Source organism: Lissotriton helveticus, chromosome 2_1, assembly GCF_964261635.1.
Source record: "Lissotriton helveticus chromosome 2_1, aLisHel1.1, whole genome shotgun sequence".
Lineage (NCBI taxonomy): Eukaryota > Metazoa > Chordata > Amphibia > Caudata > Salamandridae > Lissotriton > Lissotriton helveticus.
In genome coordinates, this window is record NC_136059.1 from 1,188,610,373 (window position 1) to 1,188,636,809 (window position 26,437).

Sequence of the window (26,437 nt, forward strand, 5' to 3'; positions counted from 1 at the left end):
GTCTCTGAATGGTAAACCAGCAAGTGATGTTGCAGAACTGGAGTTTGATATTGAAATGTTAAGGGATTACAAAGTAGGTCAACTCAGGCAGTTCTGCAGGAACTTTGGATGTCCCATGAAGCGCCGCTCCAAGAAGGAGGAGCTACAGAAGGCCTTAAGGGCCTGGTGGGAGACCAAAGAGGCTGGGGAGACAGATGATGCAGAAGTGGATGAGGATGCACAAAGGAATGGTTTCAAGCCACAGGATCTGCCTGTGTCCAGAGCAGCCTCAAGGGCTGGCAGCAACCATTCAGCTGAAAGTTTTTCCCCAGAGGAGTTGGAGGAAAACCAAAGGGCTAGAGATCATAAGTTAGAAATGTTGAGGCTTGAAATGGAGCTGAAGCAAATGGAAAGGGATGCGGAGGAGAGCAAAAATGCCCGTGCCCTGGAGGAATTGAAATTGACCTTGGCCCATGAAGTAAGAATGAGGAAGCTTGAGTTGGAGCTCAAGAGGCGTGAGGCTATGAGGGCCTCAGCTGAAGAAGAAACATGGGTAGCTCAAGAGGTGAGCTTTGCTGAGTTGGAGTCCAGCTCAGATGGTGGAAGAATGTTTATGATATCTAGTGCTGAGAGAAAGGTACAAACACCCAGAGATGTGGCGCCTGACTAGAGGGAGGGGGTCGACATACACCAGGGGGTTCAGGTTTATGATTCAGTTCCAGTGGAGTGCAGTGTCCCTGAAGTAGATTGGGGGACTGGCACAGGGGACCATATTCCTAGTGGTGGGAGAGACACTCTACTGACTCTAGATGAGAGGTACAGGGAGAGGGGTTCCCCCATGGTAGAAACCTTGGTGTGTGTGTGTGAAGACCAGCCAGAAGAGTGTGGGTTGTGTGACAGAGACAGTCAGACTCTGTCTTGCCAGTCTCTGGAGAGTGGTGTGGAGTACTTGTGTGAGGCACTGGAGGGTGAGGCAAAGGGTAGCTTGGGCAACAACTGTGGGGGGCTGTGTGATTCATTTGTTGAAGAGCACATTTTTAGTCCCTGTTTTCCAGAGCTATGCCAACACCCGGTGGAGTGTGAGTTCTCTGATCCCAGAGAGCTTGCGTTGGAGGCAGACCTCTTGGTGGATTCCAGGGAGTCTGAGGAGGCATTGGGGAGTGATCCCAAAAGGAGTGGCTTAGATATCTTCCAGACCTGTGAGGTGGAAGAGGTTCAGTGTAACCCAGTTAGGTCCCAGTGTAGTGGGAGGGGTGTAGGGGCTCATGTCCGGTCTCAGTGGAGAAAGAGTGAGGGTGGGACGGTGTGTCTCACGGTGCCCAAAACCCAGTCTCAGGGCCTGGAGGGTTCCTTAAGGCAACACCAGGTTGGGGACCTAGACTGTACTTGTAGGCCATTTTAGGAGGATCTGCTAGTGTCTGGTGAACGGGGAGTGCCTGTAACCAGGCCTCCATCAGTTTTGGTGTCTGGGAGTGCCGCTCCATTTGGGAGGGGACAGAAGTCCAGACTGAGGGATGAGAGGGGGAAGGGGTCCCCAGTGGGAGAACCAGTGGGTCAGGGACCAGTCAGAAGGGATGAGTCCCCAGTGAGTGACCATGGTGACACCACTCCTGTCCTGGGGGATCTTCGCGCACTGTCAGTTGGACAGGGGTCGGGAGATCTGCGCCACGCAGACTGTTACAAGACACCTGAATTGTGTGTCACCCTCAAGGGGGTACTATGCGAGTCCCCAGAAGTCCTGGCGTGCCAGGCAAATGCACAACCGCAGGTGTTGGTCCCTGGGTTGGGAGACCAGATTCAGGATTTGCCTGACCTGGAAGGGAGGACATCTGTAACCAGTGTCCTTACCAATATGGTTCCCAGGGGTACCCCTCCAGTAGGGAGGGTGCAGCGCTCTGGAAGGGGTTGCAGAGGGAGGGAGTCCTAGCCTCTGACCCCGGTACAACCTGAGGGGTTAAACCCTAGGTTGGGAGACCAGTTGCTGGAGGGAGGTCCTGAACTGGTTGGAAAGTTGTGTTCTTGGTTGTCTTGGTGGACAGGGTTGCCCCTGGAAGGAGGGCAGGAGTCTCACCCTGGGGGTGGACTGGGCCACACCGTTGTGTTGGCCAGGTGGGTACCGTCTACCAGTATAGGCACCTCAGTGAGTGAAGTCCTGGTGCACCAGGCAAGTGTTCCACTGCAGGGGTTAGTCCCTGGGTGGGGAAGCCAGGTTCAGGTGCTGTCTGACCTGGAGGCTTTGGAGCCTAGGTTTGAGGGCCAGGTCTGGGGTGTCCTCCCTGACCTGGAATACCAGTTGCAGGATAGCACCCCTGACCTGGTGGGTGAATGGTGCAGGATACCTGCCACAGGTGCCCTGACTATTCTAGAAGGGGGTACCGCTCCAGGTTGGAGGGTACAGAGCCCCAAGGAAGAGGAGGGTCGGGTGTGGGGAAGCCCACCCCAGCCTCCTGTCCAGCCACCGGATACAGGTCCGGGACTGGTGGGTCAGTGCCAGAGTGTCAGACCTGACCTGAAAAGGGAGGGAGCGGACAAAGGGTGCCAAGCACCTGGGGCTACTGCCCCCCACCCTCTGACGCCACAGAGTTTTGAGAGCCCTGGTAGGCATGAGGCCTGGGTCTCACCCCTGAGCCCTGTTGGTGGTCACTGTGGCTGGCTGTCTGTCTGTTGGGACACACCTGTGAGTAAATTAAGGTTAGGTGCTGCACAGGTGATGTCCACAGGTAAGGGGAAGGTTTCCACATGGATTGGCATGGTGGACCCTGAGAGTATGGATAGAGTGATCCAACTGGGTTTAGGACGGCATAGAGCAGGACTGCCCTGCTGTGTGGGCCAGTTTCCGTGTTCTATCGCCTTAAGCAGGGAATCCCATCGAGGTATCGTTTGGTCTACCCTGGCTTTAGGCTGGAAGGGGGTTGTGTTGGAACTGGCCCTTCTTGCAGGGTCATCCTCAAACTTTTTGCTTCTTCCTCCCTTATTTTTCCTGACCCGTGGCTGTTGGCAATAGGACTCTGCGCACTTTACCACTGCTGATCAGTGCTAAAGTGCATATGCTCTCTGCGTAAATTGTTATTCTGATTAGATATACATGTTTGGCATATTTGTATCACCATGAAGTCCATAGTAAAGTGCACTGGGTGTGCCAGGGCTGGTGATGACAAATGCTACTAGTGGGCCTGCAGCACTGATTGTGCCACCCACAGGAGTAGCCCTAAAATAGTGTCTAAGGCCTGCCACTGCAGTGCCTGTGTGCAGTTTAGAACTGCCATGTCCTCCTGGTCAGTGTCCCCACTGACCAGGCCTAACCCTTCCCTTTTTGTGCACATCAGTCACCCCTATGGAAGGCCCAAGGTACCCCCCTGGGCAGGGTGCAGTGTATGTAAAAGGTAGAGCATGTACTAGTGCAGGTGACATGCTCTGGTAGTGAATGGCAGCCATTTTCGTTTTTCACTACTGTAAGGCTATCTTGCTCCATAGATTAACATGGGGGGTGCTGGCTACAGTGGTTAACAGCATTTCTTCCCATAGGAACAAGATAGGACATAAGTATCTAGTATCCCTGAACTCAGAATTTAATAACACATCTTTTAGGAAAGGTTGTTTTTAAATCCTGTGTTTGAGAACAGCACTTTTAGAAAGTTGCTGTTCTCTTGTCTGACCCCTCTGTGTGCCTGGGCCTGTTTGTGTATTGACTGTCTGGTTTGAGAGTGACAGGGGCTGGGGGATTCCACAGGAGGCTGGATGAGTCAGCATTAGGCTGAATGACTGCAATTGCAACTGGAGTGGTGGGAGGAGTTAGCACCTGGGCCTGAATAGGGCTGTGCCTGCCTTCCACAATGCTGGCTCCACCTCCTGCTGGGCGGCTGAGGACCCTGCCCCTCACTCTGAAAGGAAAGATGCAGCCAGCAAAACAAAGTGCTCAGGATCCACCCAGAACTGGTTCAGATGGGCTCAGGGCCCACATGCACCAAGAGAACAAAGATTTTAGGGGTATAAGTACAGGACCCCTGACAACAGAAGATTAGATCATCCTGGAATCAAGAAGGAACCTCTGCCAAGGAGAAAGCTGAAACTGAAGAAGGAAGACTGTCCTGCTGTTGCTCTGCTGGACTGACCTGTTGCTTTGCTGCCAAGGAGAGGGGAAGGACTTTGCTGCTGAGCTGTGTCCCCTGTCTTGAAGGAATCTCCAAGGGCCTGAGTAGAGCTGGCTCCCTGTTTTGAAGTCCCAGGAACAAAAGGACTTCACCCTCAGCTTCCCTGAACTCTGCTAGGAGAGTTCTGTCCTTCCTAGAGTGCTTGATCCAGTTGTGGGGCCTCTGGAAGTCGTACCTGAGCTGGGAAGCTTGAAACTAAGCTTGAGTGACTTTTGAAATTGAAAAGGGTCGCATCGCTCGCTTGCGGAGCGCATCCCCGACAGTGCGAGAAGTTTCCCGCCGCTACGGAGGTCGAGATCGTCGCAGCGCCTGACGCCGCTGCCAGAGACGTCGCATCCTTCGTTTGTGGGACGCACCAGATCGGTGCGGGAGAATCGAACATCGCTGCGAGTATCGTCGCAGAGCCTGTCGTCGCTGGGTGAAATCGCCGCACCGCTTGCTTGCGGACCGCATCACGTCGCTGCGAGCATCGTCGCAGAACCATCGCATCGAGGAGCTGCGAGAGAGAGGATCACCGCTGGACCGCGCATCGTCGCCCCGGAGATCGTCACAGCCCCTACGAGATCGTCGCATCGTGCCTTTGCGAGAACAGACTTCCTACGGAAACTACGCACCGGAATCCATACAAGTGGCCTTCCTCCCCATACAGACCGGATTCATCGCAACACGCCCGCTGCTGCAGCGGGGCTGTCGCATCGCCTCCCCAGGGTCTCAGGAGCAACGCATCGCTTGTTTTCCACCGCACCAGCTTCTGCTTTTGGAACTTTGTTGCAACTAAAAGGCACTGTGAGTAAACGTGAACCAACTGTGAACTTTTCACGCATCAGTAGAGAATTCTATCGCAACCTAAAGAATTTTAACGCAACCTTAAGAACTCTTTTGAAACCAAATTCTTGAACTGTGTATGTTGGATTTTTGTCGTTTTGGTCTTGTGTAGTTTAGATTAAAATACCTTTAGTTTTCTAAACTGTTGTGGAGTCAGTTTGTGGTGTTTTCACTGTGTTACTGTGAGTGTTGGTACAAATACTTTACGCATTGCCTCTGGTTAGCCTAGACTGCTCGTGCCAAGCTACCTAGAGGGTGAGCAGGGGTTATCTCAGAGGGTTATCTCCTTGCCCTGACTAGAAGCAAGGGTCCCTATTTGGACAGTGGTACCTACCTCTGCCAACTAGAGACCCCCAGATCTAACACCTGAACATAACACAAGGGTTCAAAATGAACAGGCCAGATCCAAGATATTCCCAGAGACAACATCCAGGGCTAGTCACCACATACAGTGTAGGAAAACAATGCCTCGAGTGGCTACAGAAATCCACACTTCCAGAAATTAAACAACACTTAACTTTACTTAAAGAAAGCGTTGACTTACGAGACTTCTTACTTGGACCTCGTAAACCACGACAAAAACGTTTCATATACGCCGGTATATATTCTGCTTACAATGAAGCATGGAAAATCACGCAAATGGAAACTGCAGAAAAGATACGAGAAATTGATTGTATTCATTTAGAGAAAGCTATCTCTGTAGTGGACAATGGGTTAACGACTCTGTCCTCCAGAATTTATTCTTTGGACAGCATTGAATCATCTGCTATTGACATAATAGAGCAGGACTTGCTAATGTTACAACATGGCCAGTCTCAACTACGTTCTATAATGCTGCTAGGCAGGACATTACAAAATCTCCGTTCAGGCTACGTGCCATGGCGTCTAATCAATACCACATCATTGTTTACTGTCTTTAACCTTACAGATAAACAAATCTCTTTGGCACAAAGAGGGGCAGACTATACGGTGCTGAGCATTGAAAAACTGGAAAGATTACCATTAACTGTTTCTGAGACACCAGTCGTAGAATGGATAATACATGGCACCATCACGATACCAGTGACGATTTTTCAATTTCAGTATTGTCTACAGCATATACCAGCAGGACTGTATGAAAGGTTGGGTAAAGGATACATTAAGTCAACTTGGAATATACCATACACACACAAATGTTGGAGTGGAGGAAAGGAAGTATTTCTTAGTGGAAAAAATTGTAAGAACTCACTAAGTGGAACACTTTTATGCGAAGGTATTAATTTACATGGAGCCTGCGAAGGTTCTTCAAATAACCTCTCTTGCCACCTGCACGGTTCACCAGCACCAGTGATAGAACCAATTTTCAGGCAGCTTTCCAATGGCAGCTACGTTATGCTCAATGATTACAGCTGTTGTGGCATGTTGCCAGGAAAAGCGAATCTAGTTAGTGTGTCAGCCAGGGTCACTGGTTGTATGCAAGTATTGTATCCAAAAAGCAACACAGACAGGGAGTCGGCGTTATGGCCTTCACTGAGTATCTCTTCTATACGAATTGATACTTTAAGCAGAATGAAAGCCATTCTTTTGCAAAAAACTGACCTCGTCTAGAGAGACGTATGATCTGCAAGTTGAAAGGACTTCTGCAGAGATACATGCATTATTATCAACCAACTGTGCAGTACATTTCGCAGAAATGTTAGGTCAAATCTTAAACATGTCTGATACCAGTGGCATCGCACATGTATTTAAGACGATTTTTTTGGGACTGTTAGCACCCTTTGAAGCACTCCCCTGCATTTTTCCAAATTTCGAGCTCCGATATGGCAGGTCCAGTCACCAAAGATACCCAGACTACCATGGAACAAACTCTCCTAGCCATGTGGTATTGTGACAGGATTACACAGATTCTTGGCTTGGCTCGTTTAAGAGATCTGAATACCACTTGGTTTCTTTCGTTCAGACCAATCTGGCAAGATTGCATCTTACCTGTTCTACGATGCCTGCTTTGTGGAGAAGAATGCGTGTTAGATGTTTGTCTAACACTACCATCGGTTGCACCAACGGATGCAGACGCATTACTGGGTCCGGTAACGGCTCACGTGTTGCCCCCAACGGCTACCAATCCTGATGACAGCGTTCATTGAGATCTTCATCAAAAGGAGGGAGAGTGATCAATTGATCAATGGACACTAGTTACCACTTTTGAGGGTGGAAGGTCCAGTTACAGCATTTGCCCGTAATTAGCATTCAACAAAGGAGGTGCTGAACTGTTCCTAAAAAGAGGGGGAAGTTCAAGATAAGACTAGCGTGACCGGAGGTGTAAATATTACACCTTGGGGCATCCATTTTGTTGGATGTATTTGCCTCACACACCCCGAAGGATGTCATGCTTCATCATCGGCGGTTGCTCCTCGTCGGGGGGGCGGTGCAATCCCCGACGGGCACACCTCAAAGAGGGGCACTTTGGCGGAGATCTTTTGTATCCAACTGCCCTATGGTGAAGTGCGGGTGTGTGGGCAAAAGAGCAGGTGAGCCTGGTGTGATAATTAAAATGCAGCAAGGGGTGCCGGAAACTATTTTATTCTGGTGGTCCCCCTACTACAATTAAAATCGTGAATACAAGCTCGCTTGGTGTCACCTCGTTAGGTAGAGTGACCCTGGTCGAGCTAAGAAAAACAATAAATGGTCAACATGTTTCTCGCAATTGGATAAATCTCCTGCGATTCATCAGGACCTCAAAAAAGTGAAAAATTATAAAATAAGGAACTCAAAAACATGCCAGTGTCATGTATGTGGTATGGGTATATTTTACCTCCTTGGAAAGTCCTATGCCTAATGGTTAAGAACTATGCACCACATGAGTGGTCGGCGGGTCGGTGCATCGGGGTTAAGCCTTCAGATTTAGCTTAATCAGCCCATGACCGCGCGGGAACACCTACCCATCTACTCTATCCGAGTTCGGCGGAGATGGGTAGGTGTTCCCGCGCGGTCACGGGCTGATTAAGCTAAATCTGAAGGCTTAACCCCGATGCACCGACCCGCCGACCACTCATGTGGCGCATAGTTCTTAACCATTAGGCATAGTACTTTCCAAGGAGGTAAAATATACCCATACCACATACATGACACTGGCATGTTTTTGAGTTCCTTATTTTATAATTTTTCACTTTTTTGAGGTCCTGATGAATCGCAGGAGATTTATCCAATTGCGAGAAACATGTTGACCATTTATTGTTTTTCTTAGCTCGACCAGGGTCACTCTACCTAACGAGGTGACACCAAGCGAGCTTGTATTCACGATTTTAATTGTAGTAGGGGGACCACCAGAATAAAATAGTTTCCGGCAACCCTTGCTGCATTTTAATGATCACACCAGGCTCACCTGCTCTTTTGCCCACACACCCGCACTTCACCATAGGGCAGTTGGATACAAAAGATCTCCGCCAAAGTGCCCCTCTTTGAGGTGTGCCCGTCGGGGATTGCACCGCCCCCCCGACGAGGAGCAACCGCCGATGATGAAGCATGACATCCTTCGGGGTGTGTGAGGCAAATACATCCAACAAAATGGATGCCCCAAGGTGTAATATTTACACCTCCGGTCACGCTAGTCTTATCTTGAACTTCCCCCTCTTTTTAGGAACAGTTCAGCGTTCATTGAGATCTCACCAGCAAATCCAACTGGAAGTGAGATACGAGGAACAACAGGCACACAGGTACCATCTGATATGGACATTGCTAACGCGGCAACTGACGCTGCCGGCGATGCTTCTCATCTGTGCAAAATTGATCTGCTTGATGAAGTAGTTCCACTTTCACCTACTGTGGTAGACGATTTCTTTGCCAGCTTAGACAATTTGATGTTTTCTCCTGACACCGAGAATAACTTTTGAAATCTGCACACAGCGTTCCATGTACTCTAAATTTGGCCTTCACTTTTCATAACAATCATTCAAAAGCTTTGGAACTCTATTTTTCTATGGCTAATTTTGACTTTTTCCCACAGAATTTAAAAGTTGTTTTTTGTTTTTTTGGCACAAAGTAATCTACTTAAAGTAGAACTATTCTTAGAGAACAAGAAATTCAACACTTCCTAGAGACAGTATTTGACCTTGTCCTCTGAAAATAACAATAACATTTTATATATGTTCTACTATGGAATGGTCTCGTCTTTTTCTTCTGTAAACTTAGAGCCATTTCATAATTGTCATTACATGATTCATTCAGTTAGCTTTGCCAACATCATACTTAATGTTTTACATGACGCCTATTGCTTTTAAATGTGTACTATACAAATGCTAATTTTTCGTGTGCAACCTTATCAAATGCATTTTGTGTATTGTGGGGTAGGATTGTGAACACATGCTTATGTTACGGTGCAAGTATATGGTGCAGGGTCACAAAGAGAACAAGGAGGTGAGCCGAAACATGGCCACAGGAGAAATGGTGCGGCAGATGTAGCTGGCAAATACCTGGAAAGACATTGAGACGGAAGAGGGAATGGCAACTGCTAGAGGAGGGAGCAAGTCGGGGGAGTGGTGTTGGTGGGACCAGAAGGAACATAGAAAGACAAAAAGGGACCGGGGTAATGCTGTTCGAGACAGTGATATTTTAAAAAGGGGTGGGCAAAAAATTCCACTCCGCCGGCAGAGTTTTGGCCAGTACTGGCCAAAGTCTGCCAACAGCCACAAAGTAGAGGTTTTTTTCGCACACGACTTGCTAACGGTAATTTAGCAAGCGAGATTTGCTGTTTTCAAGCACGATTTTCGGTTGCTAGGCAGACACCTAGCGGGATTTTCACAACGTGGGTGGTTGCAGCCGGTTGCAACTGTTCGCAGTCAGAAACCTGCCACTCGAGTAGAAAATCTACTTGAGGTGCAGCAAAATCAACCCGAGAAGCAGAATCCTCTAGCATGTTGCATGGTGCCGTTTTGTGCTGATTTTTCAGCGCGGAACGAGCTCCAGACACTAAAAATCAGCATGACGTGCCTAAATCCGCCCATTCGCGGAACTCCATTGAGTCTCGCTGACTTTTCATGTAACTCAGCAAGTTCCGCCCACCCCTAATTTTGAGATTGAATGGAGTTGTCATACTCTATTATATGATGACCAAACACTTCACTACAAATAAAAAAGAAAATTATTGCTCACATTGGGTAAGTGGGTGCAAATAAATACTGCCGTCAAAGATTCCTGTATACATCTAAACAATGCCATTTGCGATTCCTTATTAGTGAAAAATAAGGATTCACTAATAAGGAATAGCAAAAGGCTATGCATGTAGACATCGCAAAAAAAATAGCGATTTCTAAACATTTCTTAATTGCTCAATTAGAGAATCGCAAATTGAGAATGCAATTTCAAAGGTGCCAGGGTGTCAAAAGGACACCCTGTTGCACCCCTGAAATCTGCATATGAGAACATCTTACACACACACATGCCCTAAGGGCATGTGTGTGTGTAAAATGGAACTTTGAAAAATGCACTTTAGTGCATTTTTCAAATTTTTTGCAAATTACCATGAAGTTCAACTTCATGGTAATTTGCTCCCCCTATTAGCGATATCGCTATATATTTTTACTTTGATGCATTGCATTTAAGGAATCTCAATTTGAGATTCCTTAAATGCAATTGCAATTTAAGTAATCACAATTTTGCAATTTCTTAAAATGCGATTTTTGCATTTGGGATGATGCATCCCAAATGCAAAAATACTGGTCGCAAAGGGGCAGATTCTGAGAATCTGCCCCTTTGCAACCGGTTTTCCTAAGATGCATCTATACCTTAGAATACTAAAACTATTCTGCTAAGGGTGTTGTGTTTCATTGACCATGGCTAGGATCAAAACATAGGCTACAACTATGATGAGTCAGCCATTAGGGTCTACTTTGAAAAGTGCATCAGGGAGTTCATCATTTTTTAAGGCTCCCGATGATAAGGAAAAGTTGACGAAGTGTATTTTCTCCAATATTGGATATGCTACTGATTGTAACAGTAGAATCTAAAAAACAACAATCTAAATACTGGACCACAGAAAAGGGGCATTATCACAAAGCTATTCTGTAATAATTGTTATTAATTAACCTCCTTGAAGATATTTAAATATATCTAGACGAAAAGCACTTAATCGTCCCCATTTTCACCTTCATACATGACTATTCATTTTTGAGGATTCTGTCTATGTATTTCTACAATGCATATTGGTCTCCCTGTTATTATTTGTTTTTATTTAAATCTTTTTATTAACAACAGCTGAGAACACATTCAAAAGCACAGTCAGAGTAAAAGTATATTATGCACATTTTAGCCAATTGACATCATAAATCGCAACCTCCCCTCCCTACTCTTGATCCTTCTCTGTTGTGTCCGCTGGTAGTGGAAACTTTCAGACATAGATGTAATCTCTTCCTTATCATCCCAACCCCGCCCAAGTCAGTGGCACCTGTATGCCCTGCAAATCCCCAGATCTTGTCCCATTTACGCAGGCATCCTCTGGCCATATATATCACCTTCTCTGCCCCACAGCACCAGTGCAAGTCATTCTCCCATTCTGACAGTTCCGGTGGACGGCTCGCCCCTCACACCTTAGCTATGTTCCGTTTTCTGATTATTGCCACCACTTTGAGCCATATCGTTATATATTTGGGCCGTTTTGCCTCACCCGTCACACAAAGTAAGAGCCAACGTGGCTCCAGTGGGATCTCCAAGTCAGTGACTTCAGACATGACTCGTGTTACCCCCCCTCCAGTAGTTGTGAATATAATGACACTCCCAATTAATATGAAAGAAGGAGACTATTTCACCACACCCCCTAGCTCAGAATCTGGATACACAGTGGGCCAACCGATGCAGAAGCGATCTTGAGGCGTAGAACCTATGGAGGTTACGTAGCTGAATGAGTCGGAATCGAGGACTCTGCACCACCTCCTCTCAATCATCCTCTTCCAAGAGTCTTCCAAGAGTCCTAGGTCTGCCTCCCGTGCCTCTCTCAAGGAGTCTATCGGATTTGGTTAATTGTAAATAATTTTCTTGTAAGTTAGGGAGGTGGCCCCTGTTATCATTGGCCCACTAGCAATCTGTCTTCAAGGGGTGAGTGGGCTGGCAGAGATTCCCCTTCCCTAATATATTTGTGCCAGGCATGGTCTAAATGTAAATATTTAAACCTTTCTGTTTCTGCCATTTTGTTTTCGATTTTCAGATTCTCGAAGATGATCAGTGCCTGTCCGATCCAGATATCCCCCAGACATTCGATGCCCAATAGTTCCAACTTTTTAAATCCCTTTAAGATCCCCACATCCCTTAACTGGTTGCTATCCCATAGTGGAGTTTTCCTTGTCGCCTTTCCTTCCTAGCCCAGGTGTTTGGTTGTTTCGCGCCAGGTTCACACCACTGTGTGTGGGATAGGAGTTGTTTTTCACCGCTTCTACAGTAAAATGCTGCTGGATAGCCCCTGTCTCCCATCGCCAGGTGGTCTACTCGGAAGATAGGATCATTGCGATCAGTGAATACCCAATCATTAATTGTGAGGCCCAATACTATTTTGGGATATCTGGGACTGCTAGTCCTCCCTCATATAAGCCCGCTAGAGTTTACGGAGAGCGATTCTGGAACTACCTCAGTCCAATAAGAGTTTTCGCAGTTCAAAGTCGATAGCTTGAAATACTGTCATAGGTATTTTGTATGGGGTGTTTTGTAATGTATACAGTAGCTGGGTGTAGAGACATCATTTTGAATATGACCGTCATGCCCATCAGAGACACTGGTCATTTTCTCTAACATTCCACGTCACTTTTTAATCGCTCTATCTGCGGGTACAGATTGTGCAATAGGAAGTCTTCCTCTCTCATGGATATTTGAATGCCCAGATATGTAAAATGATTTTTTAACTATTAGTGAGGTAGTCCAAATCAATCTCAGGGGGATTTCTCCCGTCAGGGGGAAGATAAGAGACTTGTTCCACTTTATTGTGTATCCAGATTAGCTACAGAATAGTTGGAATATATGAAGCACTTTGTGTACCAACCTATACGGGTTAACCAGATAAAAAAGGATGTCTTTCGCATGTAAGGATAGACGCCCCCTCCAAGTGTACCATGGAGGGGGTGTCCCCTCCATGTGAACCAGATAATATTGGGCCGTTGTGGACCCAGGCTGCCAAGGACTCTAGTGCTACAGCAAAGATCATCATTGAAAGTGGGCAGCCCTGCCTCATTCCCTTTCTGAGTGGGAATGAACGAGATATCAATCCTTTAACTCTTCAACTGTTATTATTGACCACATTTTCATATTATGTGATATTTCGTTAATTTATTCTATACAAAAGTAATACCGATAAGATAACACAAATAATTGAGCTACATTTGACTATTTTGAGAAACAAGTATCAAAATCAGTTAACTAAAGTTTAGATGTGTTTAATAGTGGTTCATGCCATACGTCTGTCATTTCTAAGCACTCTAACATGTTCCTATTACTCAGATTTATGGTACTCAGTATGAGTCCATGAAAATAAAATACTGGACATAGTTTTAACACTTGATTACTTCCGCCAGGAGGTGCTGTACTCTTTTCATAAGTGCTTGAAAGACATTTCAGCCTTGATTAGTAATAATGCCTTGAAATTGAACGGGGATAAAATCGAGATATTGTGTTGCTCAGCAGGAAAACCAATGCCTAAGTTATCCTCCACTTGCTTTACTTTAATGTGAAATCTTCGCAAACTTTTGATTATCTTCCAAGTTCAGTTCAGCGGCTGGTGGTTCAGAATGGCATTTTGAGTCGACTTGGCTGTTGCAATTCCTTTTTCTTTGCCTCTTGTACCTACTTACTTAAGCATCAGTCACAAAATCAGATGGTGGCAGTTAAATTAGCCTCAGCTTGGTCCAGATTTTTATCTTCGTCACGGGCCTTTGCTTAGCTACACTGGCTTCTTTTGAAGGCTATACGTATCACGTTTAGGACAGGTCATAAGACCAGCCCCCGTAGTCTGCAAAGGAAATTTAAACTATATACATCTCCTAGATTTCTGTAATCCTAAAAAGTAAACTTTCTGTGGATTTAAACATTTCAGAAAGCCAGAATAGGAGGTCGTGCCCTTTTAGTTAGAAAGATTAGTAAGAGCAAGTCATGATTTAATAACTTTCAGGAAAGCCTTGAAAACCTGGCACTTTCCAGCTTAGGAGTATTAGTGATTGAGTTCCATCTGTTGGGATTGGGTAGACCAGAGCCAGGGTAGCTTTGAGGTCACAGCAGTGCTTTATTAATATTATTTCATTTCATTTCAGAGGATCCTCTATTGCGGGCTGAATGCATGCAGAAATCTAAAATTCTAAGCTAAATTAAATGAAACAAAATTGAGATTTTTAAAGTGCAAAACTGAAGTAAAGTTAACATTTTCTAATTATGGTCCTACCAATACTGTTAGACATGGCACCATTGGCGTGGGTCTCCTTTCCATTTTTGCTGTTGCCTCGTGTATTTTTGCTGGTATTAGATGCTTTGGGCACTGTGCCACTGCTATTCAGTGCCACAGTGCAAGTGCTCCCTATTGTAAATTGATATATTAATCAGTGGTTCCATGTTTGGCTATTTGGCTTACTTGTCAGACCCTAGTCTAGTGCACTGAGTGTGCCCAGGGCGTGTAAATCCAAATGCTGCTGGTGGGCCTGCAGAACTGGTTGTGCCACCCACAGAAGCAGCCTTGTAAAATTTGTCTAAGGTCTGCCATTGCAGAGCCTGTGTGCAGTCTGGTACTGTCATGCTGACTGGGCAAGTGCACCCACTTGCCAGTCCCTAAACCTTCGCTTTCCTTCATATCAGTCACCTCTATGGTAGGCCCAAGGGCAGGGTGCATTGTAAGTATAAGGTAGGACAAGCCCTGGTGTGTGTGGCATGTCCTATTAGTGAATTACAGCCATTTTCGTTGTTCACTATTGCAAGGCTACCTGTTCTCCATAGGCCAGAATGGGTTGTTAGATTATGACATGTTTACAATCCTAACTGTCTCAGAGAACATGGTAGACATTCGAGTTTAATATGCCTGAACTCAGAATGATAAAATGCATCTTTTAGTGAAGTTGGTTTTAACATTCTGTGTTTGCAAATACCACTTTTAGAAAGTAGGTATTTGCTTGCCTAACCTTTCAAGCCTTCCTCTGCAAGGTTGTGTATTCCTTTGTCTGGTTTTGTGAGTGACAGGGCTGAGGGATTCAAAGAGACAGGATGAGTCAGCCCAGTGGTGAATAGAGAGATCTGCATCTAGATGGGAGGGAGAAGTTGCACCTGAACCTTGAATTGGGCTGTGCCTGCCTTCCTCAATGCTGGCTCCCCCTCCTGGGGAGCAGCTGATGTCTCTGCCCTGCACACTGAAAGAAGAGAAGGAGTCCTGTAAACAAAGTGCTCCAGGACTGTACTTGCCTTCCACAATGCTGGTTCCACCTCCTGTGGGGTGTCTGATGTTTCTGCCCTGCACAGTTAAAGGAAAGGAGAAGTCTGGCAAACAGAGTGCTTCAGAACTGGTTTGGACTGGGCAAAGGCCCTCTCTCCCCTCAGCGAACAATGGATTATGGGGTATAAATATTGGGACCCTGATCCCATGAAATTAGATCACTTTGGACTACAAGAAGAAACCTTTACTGAGGAGAGGAACCTGAAGAAACCGAGGAGAGACTATTCCCAAGCTGAAGTGCTGCTTGGGGGATTGGCCTGCAGTGGTTGCCTTACTGCCAAAGGAAGGAACTTTGTGTACTTTACTTTCAACTTGTGAAGGATCTCCAAGGGCTTGGAAAAGACCTTGCCTCCTCCTGAAGTCTCAGGGACAACAGACTTCACCCCCCAGCTCCCCAGAGTTCTTTTGGAAGAGCCTGCTGCTGTTTTGGGCCTTCTGAGGAATTGCGTTTCGCAAGGAGCTGGAAGCGCGACTCATCGAGGAAGAAGCGTGTCGCCGTCGCTGAGCCTGCCGTCGCAACTCCAAAGGAGGGTGCCGCCGCTGGAACTGTCGCACTGCACCGCATCGAGAGAAGTGTGCCGCAACGAAGAGGAAGTGTGTCGCCGTCGCTGCTGCTGCCGTCGCAACTCCGAAGAAGGGTGTCGCCGCTGTAGCTGTCTCATTGCACCGCATCGAAAGAAGAGTCTCACAACGAGGTCGGAGCATGTCGTTGTGCCTGCCGTCCCAACTCCAAGGGAGGGTGTCGCCGCTGGAACTGTTGTACTGCACCACATCGAAGAAAAGCGCCTCGCATCTCCAAGAAGCGCGTCGTCGTCGGAGCTGCTGCCGTCGCATCGTGGATGTCACCGCTGTAGTTGTCGCATTGCGCGGAAGCTTCATGCATTGTGGGAGAAGAGTGTCGCAGTTGGAACTGTTGCCGTTGCATCGCTGAATCAGGGTGTCGCCGCGGCACTCCACGCATCGAACCGAGAACTTCTCGCATCCCTGAAGAAGTGTGCCGCATCTGGAAGATCTTCACGTCTTTATTTCTTTGTACTTGAACTTTGCCGCATTTCCCTTGCTGCGACATTACTTGTCGTGGAAGGGCAACGCAACCTAAGGTACATTGACGCAAAGTGTCACATCTTAAGAACTGAACTAAACTAAGCTAAATCTACCATCTTAAAGTACCAGTATTGTGTATTTTTGTCGTTTATGGTCTTGTGGTAACTCTTTATAAAGTATACTTATTTTTTATATAAAAACCTTGTGTGGTGTCTATCTGTAGTGTTGTCACTGGGTTACTGTATGTGGTCACAAATGCTTTACACACTGCCTCTGAGATAAACCTGTCTGCTCGTGCCAAGCTACCAAGGGGGTGAGCAGGGGTTATTTTAGGAGTGTAATCCCCTTATCCTGACTAGAGGCAAGGGTCCCTATTTGTCACAAGTACCTACCTGTGCCAACTAGAGACCCCAAATCTAACAAATACTATACTGATCAAATGTGTTTAGCCACCCAATAATGCTTTATCTGATATCCTCTAATGTGCCTTGAGTATGTGTTCTAAAATATTATTCATTTCAGAGTTAGTAATGTAATTAAATGTGTAATTCTATTTATTCTTTTTATCTATATCATTTTTGCAAAACCATGCAGCATTTCAGGTTCTGTGTGTTCAAGTGGATTCTTAAATACGTGTCTGGCTAGTTCAAATGAGATCTATTAAAGAGGAAAAAGGTCAAATCTAAAGGAATGGTTTCCAGGATGGGACACTGGGGACCCTTGGTTCAGGTATGTTGGTAAATGATGGTCCAGTTTTGTTGTTATAAATGTTCTTTGAATTTATAAGCACATTTGCTCTAAATGAACAGTAACAAAGAGACCTGTATGTTATTGGTTTCACTATTTTTGTGTGCAATTGCCATTTTACAACTGCAAGGATTTTTTTCTCTCTATTTCTCAGATCAACACTTTCTTTTCAGCAGATTCCTGCTTTAAAGGAAAAGGCTATAGCAAAGATTTATTTGAGACAAACGGGGCAAAGCTTCATTCTCTAGGAGTGCGAATTAGATATTTCAGCTGGTTGCTGAACAGCAGTGATGAAACCTAGGGCCTCATTTGGATGTTATCTGAGGCTTTTCGACAAACATCCAAGGTTTCAACTCCCACCGCCGGATTACCATGACAGCAATGGGATTTAAAACCGGACGGGTAATTCGACTGGCTTCCGACAGGCTCAAGGAGCCCATCAGCCAGTAGGAACCGCCACATAATCCCTTATGGACGGTGTTTCCGCCTTCAGGATTATAATGTCGGTTTCTGAAAAGGCTTACCATGTCGGGCTTTCCGACAAGGAAAGCCTGTCAGAAAGCAATTTTCCTCTGCGGACCCCGGTTGGGGGCCAGGGGGCACCTATCGTGCTCCACTGTAAATCCCTGCACGTGTGGCGCCTGCCAGATGGTCCAGGGATTTACTGTAACTCCAATTTCTCTATGGGAGCTTGTGCTGCGACCGGTTTCCGACTGCCGCACACGCTCCCATACGGAAATGGGAGTCTACGATCGCACCATGTGCGGTCGCACCGTAATAGAGGTTTCAGACTGCCAACCTGAGATCAGTTGGTTCCGAAACCACAGAGATGGTGGTCGGAGGCAACTCCGACCGACATCATAATCAGGCCCTCAGTGTCTTTAATCAGTGAGAACCAAGGCATTTATCCTATCAGAGCATTGAATGACTTGAGAGACTAACACAAACCAGAAGAGGTACCTAAGCCTGACTATAAAAAATCCCAGATTTTATGATTACAATTCTGAATATTTTCAGGCTGTTTTACTTTGAGCATTCTGTTAAAGAATTGCACCAGCCCCAACCTAGCTCTTGCTTCCCTCTCTCCATTATCCTGCCAATATGAGCATTAGACCACCATCTCCCTCTGAACCCTGGCAATGTTGATTAACCTCTAGTATGTTACAAGGCAATAATAATGAGAATTTAACAGCAAACCTGGTTTTAAGTCAGTCACTCCTTCTCCAACACTTTCAACAATTCCAGCTCCTTCATGACCCAAGATTACTGGAAAGTCAATCCCTTCCAGAGCACCCCTCAAAACATGATCATCCGTCCGACAAATTCCTGTGGCCACAAGCTGTAAAAAAAGAAAATTACATATTTATAGTATAGAATCCAGTTGAATTAAAACGCATATAAATAATTAACGTTGCCAATCAATTGAACAAGACATCGTCTCTTACTGAAAAAAGAAAAAACCCTTTTTGCACCATTCACAAAAAAGACAGGATTCCAACGCTGCATGGGTGCAGATTTCAACCTTTTGAGAAATCATTACTATTTCAAACTTTTGGGAAATTATTACTATTTTCCAGATTACACAGGGAAATTTGCCATAATCGCAGATTTCCAAAAGCACTATTTTTTTACATGAAAATCTAGATATGTATATTTTCGTACGAGAAAATCTGTAGCATCAGTGCTAATGCACTATTTTAAGAATACTTTATACACTAATGCCCTTTGATGTGCTTACCGCAGTTCATTGCTCCTCTTTCTGACCAAATGTGCTCTCCATTTTAGCTTTTATGCTTAAAGAATAAACCACAGTTCTACAGCAGCTATTACATTATTTTTCACGCTAGCCATTTTGTTTGCATCTGCCTTGCAGCCATAAAAAAGTATGATATTGTAATTTGAATATCATCCTTTTTACATATCCTTACAGCATTTGCTGTCTGCCAGGGCTCATGTTGATGCAAAAAAAAGTGTACACTGAGCTGCTTTGGGTAAGCCCTGTGCATATAGCAGCTCAACATTTTATCTGCTAAAATAAAAACGAGTAAACCGAGTGCTTTGGTTAAGTCTCTTTACCGATGAGCCTCTTCATGGCAGCTGATTGGAAAGCAGTTCTGAAAGTCCAAATACAAACCTCAACCCACAAGCAAGTGCACTCACGGAAATGATGAGACCCGCCACTACTCCAGTCTCCACAGGCCCAGCCAAGCAGGTAAAACAATATGCCCCAGGCTCCAATTTTTCCACACAAGTCAGCTCATTCACAGAGGACACATAATTTACTGCTGTTCAGTGGCACATGCCATTACCTCTACGTCCCTCGTTCTGGACCCAGTCATCACACATGAGGTATTCCACACGACAGGAAACAAAACAGGAAACGCTTTTAGACTCCACCCACCCTCCTGTCAGGTGCTATAACACACCTCACCACCAGAAGCACATCCTGTTTTGTTTCCTGTCGGTGGATGTTGATGGGTGACGCTTGGGTGAGTGCCAGGCGCTTACCTGCTACGTTTTGTCCTGTGGTTCCCTCCTTTGCCGGGCTCTGGGAGTGCTCATGGACCTTCGTTGGATTTGGGAGTCAGGCTGCTGGGCTTCCTGGACTTTCCCTGGCTGCAGGGGACCTGGTTTGCGGGGCTTTTCGGGTCCCCCGTTTTTTTTCTTCATGGTTCTCTTTCCTGAGTCTGCGGTTTCGGAGCATGGATTTCGATCTGGTCAGCCGTGCTGCACTGCTGTCGGCTCTTTCCTCCGAGCTGCCTGGGCGGGACCGGACGTTGCTTCTCCCCTCATTTTCGCCTGTTCGGGCACCGATTTGGGCTCCGGGTACTCGTTCCTCCTACCTGATTGGTCGCTGGCGGTGTGACGTCATGGGGTTTCCTTGGATTCCCCTTCCGGGTGATTTCCTTTGACGGCAGCTGATTGGAGGCTCGTGGTCGACCCCTCCTTCTTCCTCATTCGTTTAGCCGTGGATTTGGTCGGTGGGTGAGTGCGATTCCTTTCTTTACGGGAGTCTGGTGTTTGTTTGGAGTTGCTTCGGAGTGCCGACTGTACGTCCCTGTTCTGCGCTCTTGGCTGCTTGTCTGAGTCTCTCCTGCATTATGGGGAAACACCACAGGAAGAGAAAGCATGTTTCTCCTGTTCGGTCTTCCTCTTCTTCCCCGGACAGTGGGGATTCTGCTTCGGCTGCTAGGGGTGCCAGTTTGGATGACACTAAGCGTTTGAAGCGCCTGATATTGGAAAAGTTGTCTGATATCCAAGCTTCCAAGAAGGGTGCTGGGGGTCGCTCTGAAGCTGCTGCTGCCCTTTACTCGGATATTTCTTCCTCTGCTTCCTCGGATGAGTCTACCTTGGGTGCGGTGGATCTCAAGGGAAAATATATTTCCAAGGAGCTGCTACCTGATCTTCTTTCTCATGTTCGGAAGAATATGGGTTTTCCTGATGACTCTGTGCCCAGCACCTCCCTGGACTCTGTTCTGCCACAGTTTCGGAAGCCTGTGTCTTCTTCTATGCCTGTCCACCCCTTTGTTATGGGTGTCCTCCTGAAGGAGTGGAAGGACCCGGATCATATTGCGATGCCGAGGTTTATGTCGAAGCTCTATCCTTTGCAGGATATGGAAGTTGCCTTGCCAGATTCCGTGCAGGTCGATTCGATTGTTGCTTCTCTGGTGGGTCGGCCTTCCATGGCGGATGATAATATCCTGAAGGATGGCGTTGATAAAAAGATGGACTCTGCACTGAAAAAATCCTATGCTGGCTCTCACTTGGCTCTTCGTTCTGGAGTATATGGTGCCTACGTTGCTCAGTCTTTGCTGGCTGACTTCAAGACTTTGTTTTCTACGATGCAGGAGGGGGGCAGTTGTCCGGAGTTGCTTGACTCTATGGAACGTCAGGCGGAGTTCCTTTTGGACATAGCCTTTGACTCGGTCAGGGCTTCCGCTCTGTCTTGTGGTTCCTCTGTTGCTGCCTGTCGGAACTTGCTGCTCAGGGGTTGGAAAACGGATGCGGTGCAGCGTTCTATGGCCTTGAGGTTGCCGTTTTCTTGTACTCATCTCTTTGGGGACGCTCTGGAGGACAAGCTCCATAAGGTCTTTAAGGAAAGGAAGCATTCATTGTCGTTCCGTCATGCTCCTTCTCAGAGGGGGGGCCTCCTTCTCGAATGCCAGGTCCTTTCGCCAGCCTTCCATATTTCAGCAGTCCTCGTTTAGGGGCCAGCGGGGTGCTGGTAGATCCTTTCCGAGGAGGTTCCAGCAGAAGCCCCCGCCGGATGGTGGGTCTGGCGCTCCTCGTTCCTGACTACGCCGTTCCGGTGCCCGATCTCATTGGTGGTCAGCCCGCGGTTGGTGGGAGACTGCGTTTGTTCCTCCGTGCTTGGCTGCTGACGACCTCCGACCAGTGGGTGCTGGATGTTGTTTCCAGGGGTTACCAGATAGAGTTATGGTCTCCTCCGCCTCCCTCCGGTGTTGTGGTGACGCCCTTGCCTTCGGACCCATCTCGCCGTCCGGCGTTGCTGGAGGGTGTTCAAGTTCTGTTCAGCAAGCTGGCGATTGTCCTTGTTCCCCCCTGGAGCATGGGCTGGGGACTTATTCCATTATCTTTGTGGTCCCGAAGGTCATGGGGGGTTTCCGTGTGGTCATCAATCTTTGGGCCCTGAACTTGTTTGTGCGCAAGATCCCGTTCAAGATGGAAACTTTGCAGAAGGTGATTCCCTTGATCCAGGAGGGCTGGGTGTTCACTTCGCTCGATCTCCAGGATGCCTACCTCCATGTTCCGATGGCATTGGGGGATCAGCAGTTCCTGCGCTTCTGCCTGGAGGGTTATCACTGGCAGTTCTGCGTCCTTCCCTTTGGTCTCCGGTCAGCCCCCAGGGTGTTCACCAAGGTGGGGGCTCCCTTGGTGGCTCATCTCCATCTCCTGGGGGTGTCCGTGTTTCCATACCTGGACGACTGGATGCTGCAGGCTCCATCTCCGGAGGTCATGTCTCGCCACCTTTCCTTGACCATGCGTACGCTCGGGGATCATGGTTTCCTGGTCAATCTACCGAAGAGTCACCTGGAGCCTGCTACTCGGAGGTCCTTCATTGGGGCCGTGTTCGACTCGGTTCTGGGCAAAGTCTTTCTCCCGGAGTCCAGGATTCTGCGTCTTCAGTCGTTGCTGCGGAGGTTGCTTTCCTGGGATTCGGCTCCTCTCCTGCAGTGGCTGGTGGTTCAAGGTCACATGTCTGCCACTGTGTTCACGGTGCCCTGGGCGAGGGTTCATCTTCGGCCTCTGTTGTGGCATGTTCAGCGTTGGGTGACTTTTCCTATCCAGGACTTCTCGATTCCTGTGCCTGTGTCTCCGGAGTTGGTGTCTGCTCTCCGGTGGTGGCTGGATTCTTCGAATCTGTCGAAGGGAATGTGGTTCCATCCTCCGCCCCCCTTGGTGATGACGACGGATGCCAGCGCTTCTGGCTGGGGTGCGACTTTGGGTCCTTGGGGGGTGCAGGCGCGTTGGCTTCCTTCAGAGTCGCGCCGGTCTTCCAATTGGAGGGAACTGTCTGCCGTGGAGAGGGCGCTTCGACTTTTCAAGGATCGTCTTCTGGGGTGCAACGTGTTGGTGAGGTCGGACAACACTGTGACCGTGGCCTACATCAACCACCAGGGCAGTACCCGCTGCCTTTCCCTGAACGTGGTGGCATGTGCAATTGCGAGTTGGGCCGAATGTCTTCTTGTGGCCCTCTCTGGTCTGCACATTCGGGGTGTGGACAACGTGGTTGCGGATTCCTTGAGTCGGAGGTTCCCGTCCTCTCTCTCCCTGTGTCTCGCCCCTCGGATTTTCCAGTTGCTCTGCCTGAGGTTCGGGACTCCGGTGCTGGACCTGTTTGCCTCCCGGTCCGATGCCCTGCTTCCAATGTTCTGCTCCAGGACTCCGGAGTCGGGTGCTTGGGGAGTGGATGCGTTGTCTGTCCTCTGGCCCCCTTGGTTCCTCTATGCATTTCCTCCCTTTCCTCTGATTCCTGCTTTCTTGCTGAAGGTTCAGCGGGTGGGGGCTCAGGTGGTGGCTGTTCCCCCTTGTTGGCCTCGCCGTTCCTGGTTTCCTCTACTGCTGGGTCTGGCGGTGGGCCCTCCGTGGATTCTGCCCCGCTACCCGTCTCCTCTGGGATCCCCGTCTCCCTCCCTGTTAGTTCCTCTCACCCTGGCGGTCTGGAGGTTGAACGGCTGTCTCTTGAAGTCCGGGGTTTGCCCGAACACCTCATCACTGTGATGCAGGCTTCTCGTTGGAAGTCCACTTTGTCCTCCTATTCCAAGCACTGGGCTTCCTTTTCTTCTTGGTGTGCTGCCCTGGGCCTGTCCCCTGCCTGCTGTGCTGGTTCTTCTGTTCTTCAATTTTTCTTTGGATGGCTTTCAGAAGCGCTACGCGCTGTCCACTTTGAAGGGTCAGTGGGCTGCTATCCGGGCCTTTCGGGATCCGGATTCTCTTCTGCCTTCGAACGGGTTGTTGGTTTCCCGTTTGTTTCAGAGTTTCTTTCTTTCTACTACTTCTGTCCGCTCTCCGGTTCCTCCTTGGGATCTTTCTTTGGTTTTGGGTGCTTTGCAGTCCCCTCCCTTTGAACCTTTGGAGTCTGTGGAATTGAAATTCCTGTCTTTCAAGGTTGCCTTCTTGGTGGCTGTTACTTCTGCTCGGAGGTTGGGCGAGCTTACAGCATTGCGTTGCTCTCCCCCCTTTTTGAGGTTTATGGACGACGCGGTGGTCCTTTCTTTGGACCCTGGGTTTTTGTTGAGAATTCATTCCCGTTTCCATTCTTCCCAGGAGTTGGTTCTTCCTTCTCTCTGTCCTTATCCTTCCTCGCCTTCTGACAGCTTGCTCCATTCTTAGGATGTGAGGCGTGCCTTGTCTGTTTATGTTGCTCGTTTTGCTGGGTTTCGGTCTTCTGACTCCCTCTTTGTGACCTTTGGTTTGGCTGGTAGGGGTAAAGCTGCCTCTCGTCTCACTTTGGGTCGCTGGATCAAGGCTGTGATCTCCTTGGCTTACCAGGGCTCTGGTTTGCCTTGCCCCTCGGGGGTTCAGGCGAGATCTACCAGGGGTATGTCTGCTTCTTGGGCTGCTTTCCATGGAGTTCCCCTTGAGGAGATTTGTCGGGCGGGGACCTGGGCGTCCGAGTCCACCTTTGTGCGACATTATCGCTTGAATTGCGCTCCGTCTGGTCGCCCTAATTTTGGTTCTGGAGTGTTGCAGGCTGCGGGGGTTCCCCCCCTCTGTTTGATTCTGTTTGCTTCTGTTTGTTATTAAACACTGTCTTGCTGCACTCCTTGGTGTCTGGTCTGTTTCCGTTTGTGGTGTGCCAAAGGCCTTTATAGGGGTTGCTTTGGTATGCCTCATGTGTGATGACTGGGTCGAGGACGAGGGACGTAGAGGTAATGCTATGATTACTAGGGGTAATCCCCATTACTCTTAGTCCTACTCGTCCTCGACCCAGTCATACAACCCGCCCGCCCTCCCTTTCCAGGCCTTTGGTGCTTGGTACATCAGGATGTGCTTCTGGTGGTTAGGTGTGTTATAGCACCTGACAGGAGGGTGGGTGGAGTCTAAAAGCGTTTCCTGTTTTGTTTCCGGTCGTGTGGAATACCTCATGTGTGATGACTGGGTCAAGGACGAGTAGGACTAAGAGTAATGGGGATTACCCCTAGTAATCATAGCAATCACAGCCATCCCAGGTTTCCCACCAACGGGATCAGGTTCAAGAAGGACAACCAGCATGCACAAGGCCGCAGTCTCATCCCACAGGCCACCACATTTTTGGAGGTTACATTACATACTGCTTCTCTCCAGGCCCAGCCAGTTGAAGGCAGCTCAGCCTTCCTGCCACCAGAACAGATATAAGGAGGTCACCCAGCAGTGCTGGCTTTAGGGCAGTGCGACCGGTGTGATTGCACTGGGCGCTGACCTGTAGAGGGGACACTGACCTCACGGCACCAAAATCAGCATGCTACAGAAAATACTGTACACTTTTCCCCTGTTAAATTGTGCTAGGTTGGGCCTGCCAAAATGTAACAAAGGTTGAGGTATTTAACGCACTCAATATTCACCAATATCACTAAATTTGTAATTCCTACCCCTGTGCAAACAAGGGTTTATGCAGGGATTGGAAAACTACCCACTTGTAATCAGGGCCTTATTCTTTGTATTTAAGCGGTATGCAATTCCTTCAACTTTAACTCAATTAAGTACACAATCTACAGGGGGGTCGGTGCTGAGAAAAGCCCCTTGCACCTATTTAGAGCCCTATAAGGGCTGAACAATGTAGACCACAAGATAACTGCAGAATTATTCCCCCATTATTGTTAATTGTACCTAATGGGGAAGCTAATAAAATGGTTTTGTCTAGCGGGGGTATGTTTAACAGTTCCCCTATGCATAATATCCATAGACTATCTCTACACCAGTAGATCTAGGCCCCTTAACCACACAGTGGTTGCAGGGCTGGACTAAGAGCCAAAAGCAGAGCTGGCAAATGTTGTCGGACCCGCCCCCTCACTGCATAATGAGTCCCAGGCAGCTCTGTTCGGCTGTGCTGAGGCTTGTATTTTCATTGCACTGCATTGCTGGAATTGCTGTCTCCCGTCCAAGTTTACAATGAGAGTGGTCCAGAAAGTTGAATATAGCCGCTTAAGTGAAAATTGGACCCCTGATGTTTAGCCTGTCAGGGAAACACCCGATGCCCGGTATGGCCAGTCCAACCCTGAGTCGTTGTCATTTATACCTCAAGGGCATCTCTCTCCATTCAAGGCTGTAGCTCACATTGATACTTTTTTAAATCAATGTAAAGTGGAGAACTATGATGAAGTAAGCCACCTCTGGGTGGGTAAGGGCAGCAACAGCTTCTGAGCAGGGTATTCTGAGCACAGGCCCCCTGCCTCCTGTGAGGCCCCTGTGTATTGTTCAGTTTAGCAGTGTTCATGAAAACCCAAGAGTTGTGTTTTCATAACAGAGCACTCTCTGCCTCGTCTCCTTATGACAGGAGGAGGGTTCTGAGACATCATCCAGTTACAGAGTGTTGTTTCGAAAATAAAAACACACTGTAGCTGGATGACACAAGCTTGGGAGGCGTAGTTCAACTATGATCCCCTCACACAGGCACAATCCATTTTATTTAGCACATATACTGCGCTTGCCTCAGGCAGTACAGTATATCTCTCTGTCGGGGCACACATCAATGCATTCCTGAAGCCAATCAAAAGCCACAGTGCAGCAGGGACAAGGTTCCCAGCACTATCCCAGCTTCTAACAG

The 26,437-nt window shown here is 47.8% G+C and overlaps 1 protein-coding gene across 1 annotated transcript in view; it reads right to left on the reverse strand.

Moving 5' to 3' along the window:
* LOC144818543 (alcohol dehydrogenase 1A-like) overlaps window positions 1–26,437 on the reverse strand; it is a 361,679-nt gene that overhangs the window by 181,164 nt on the left and 154,078 nt on the right. The window contains exon 3 of the mRNA XM_078676062.1: window positions 18,367–18,508. Coding sequence (XP_078532188.1) covers window positions 18,367–18,508 — 142 coding nt within the window. The remainder of the gene's footprint in view (window positions 1–18,366; window positions 18,509–26,437) is intronic.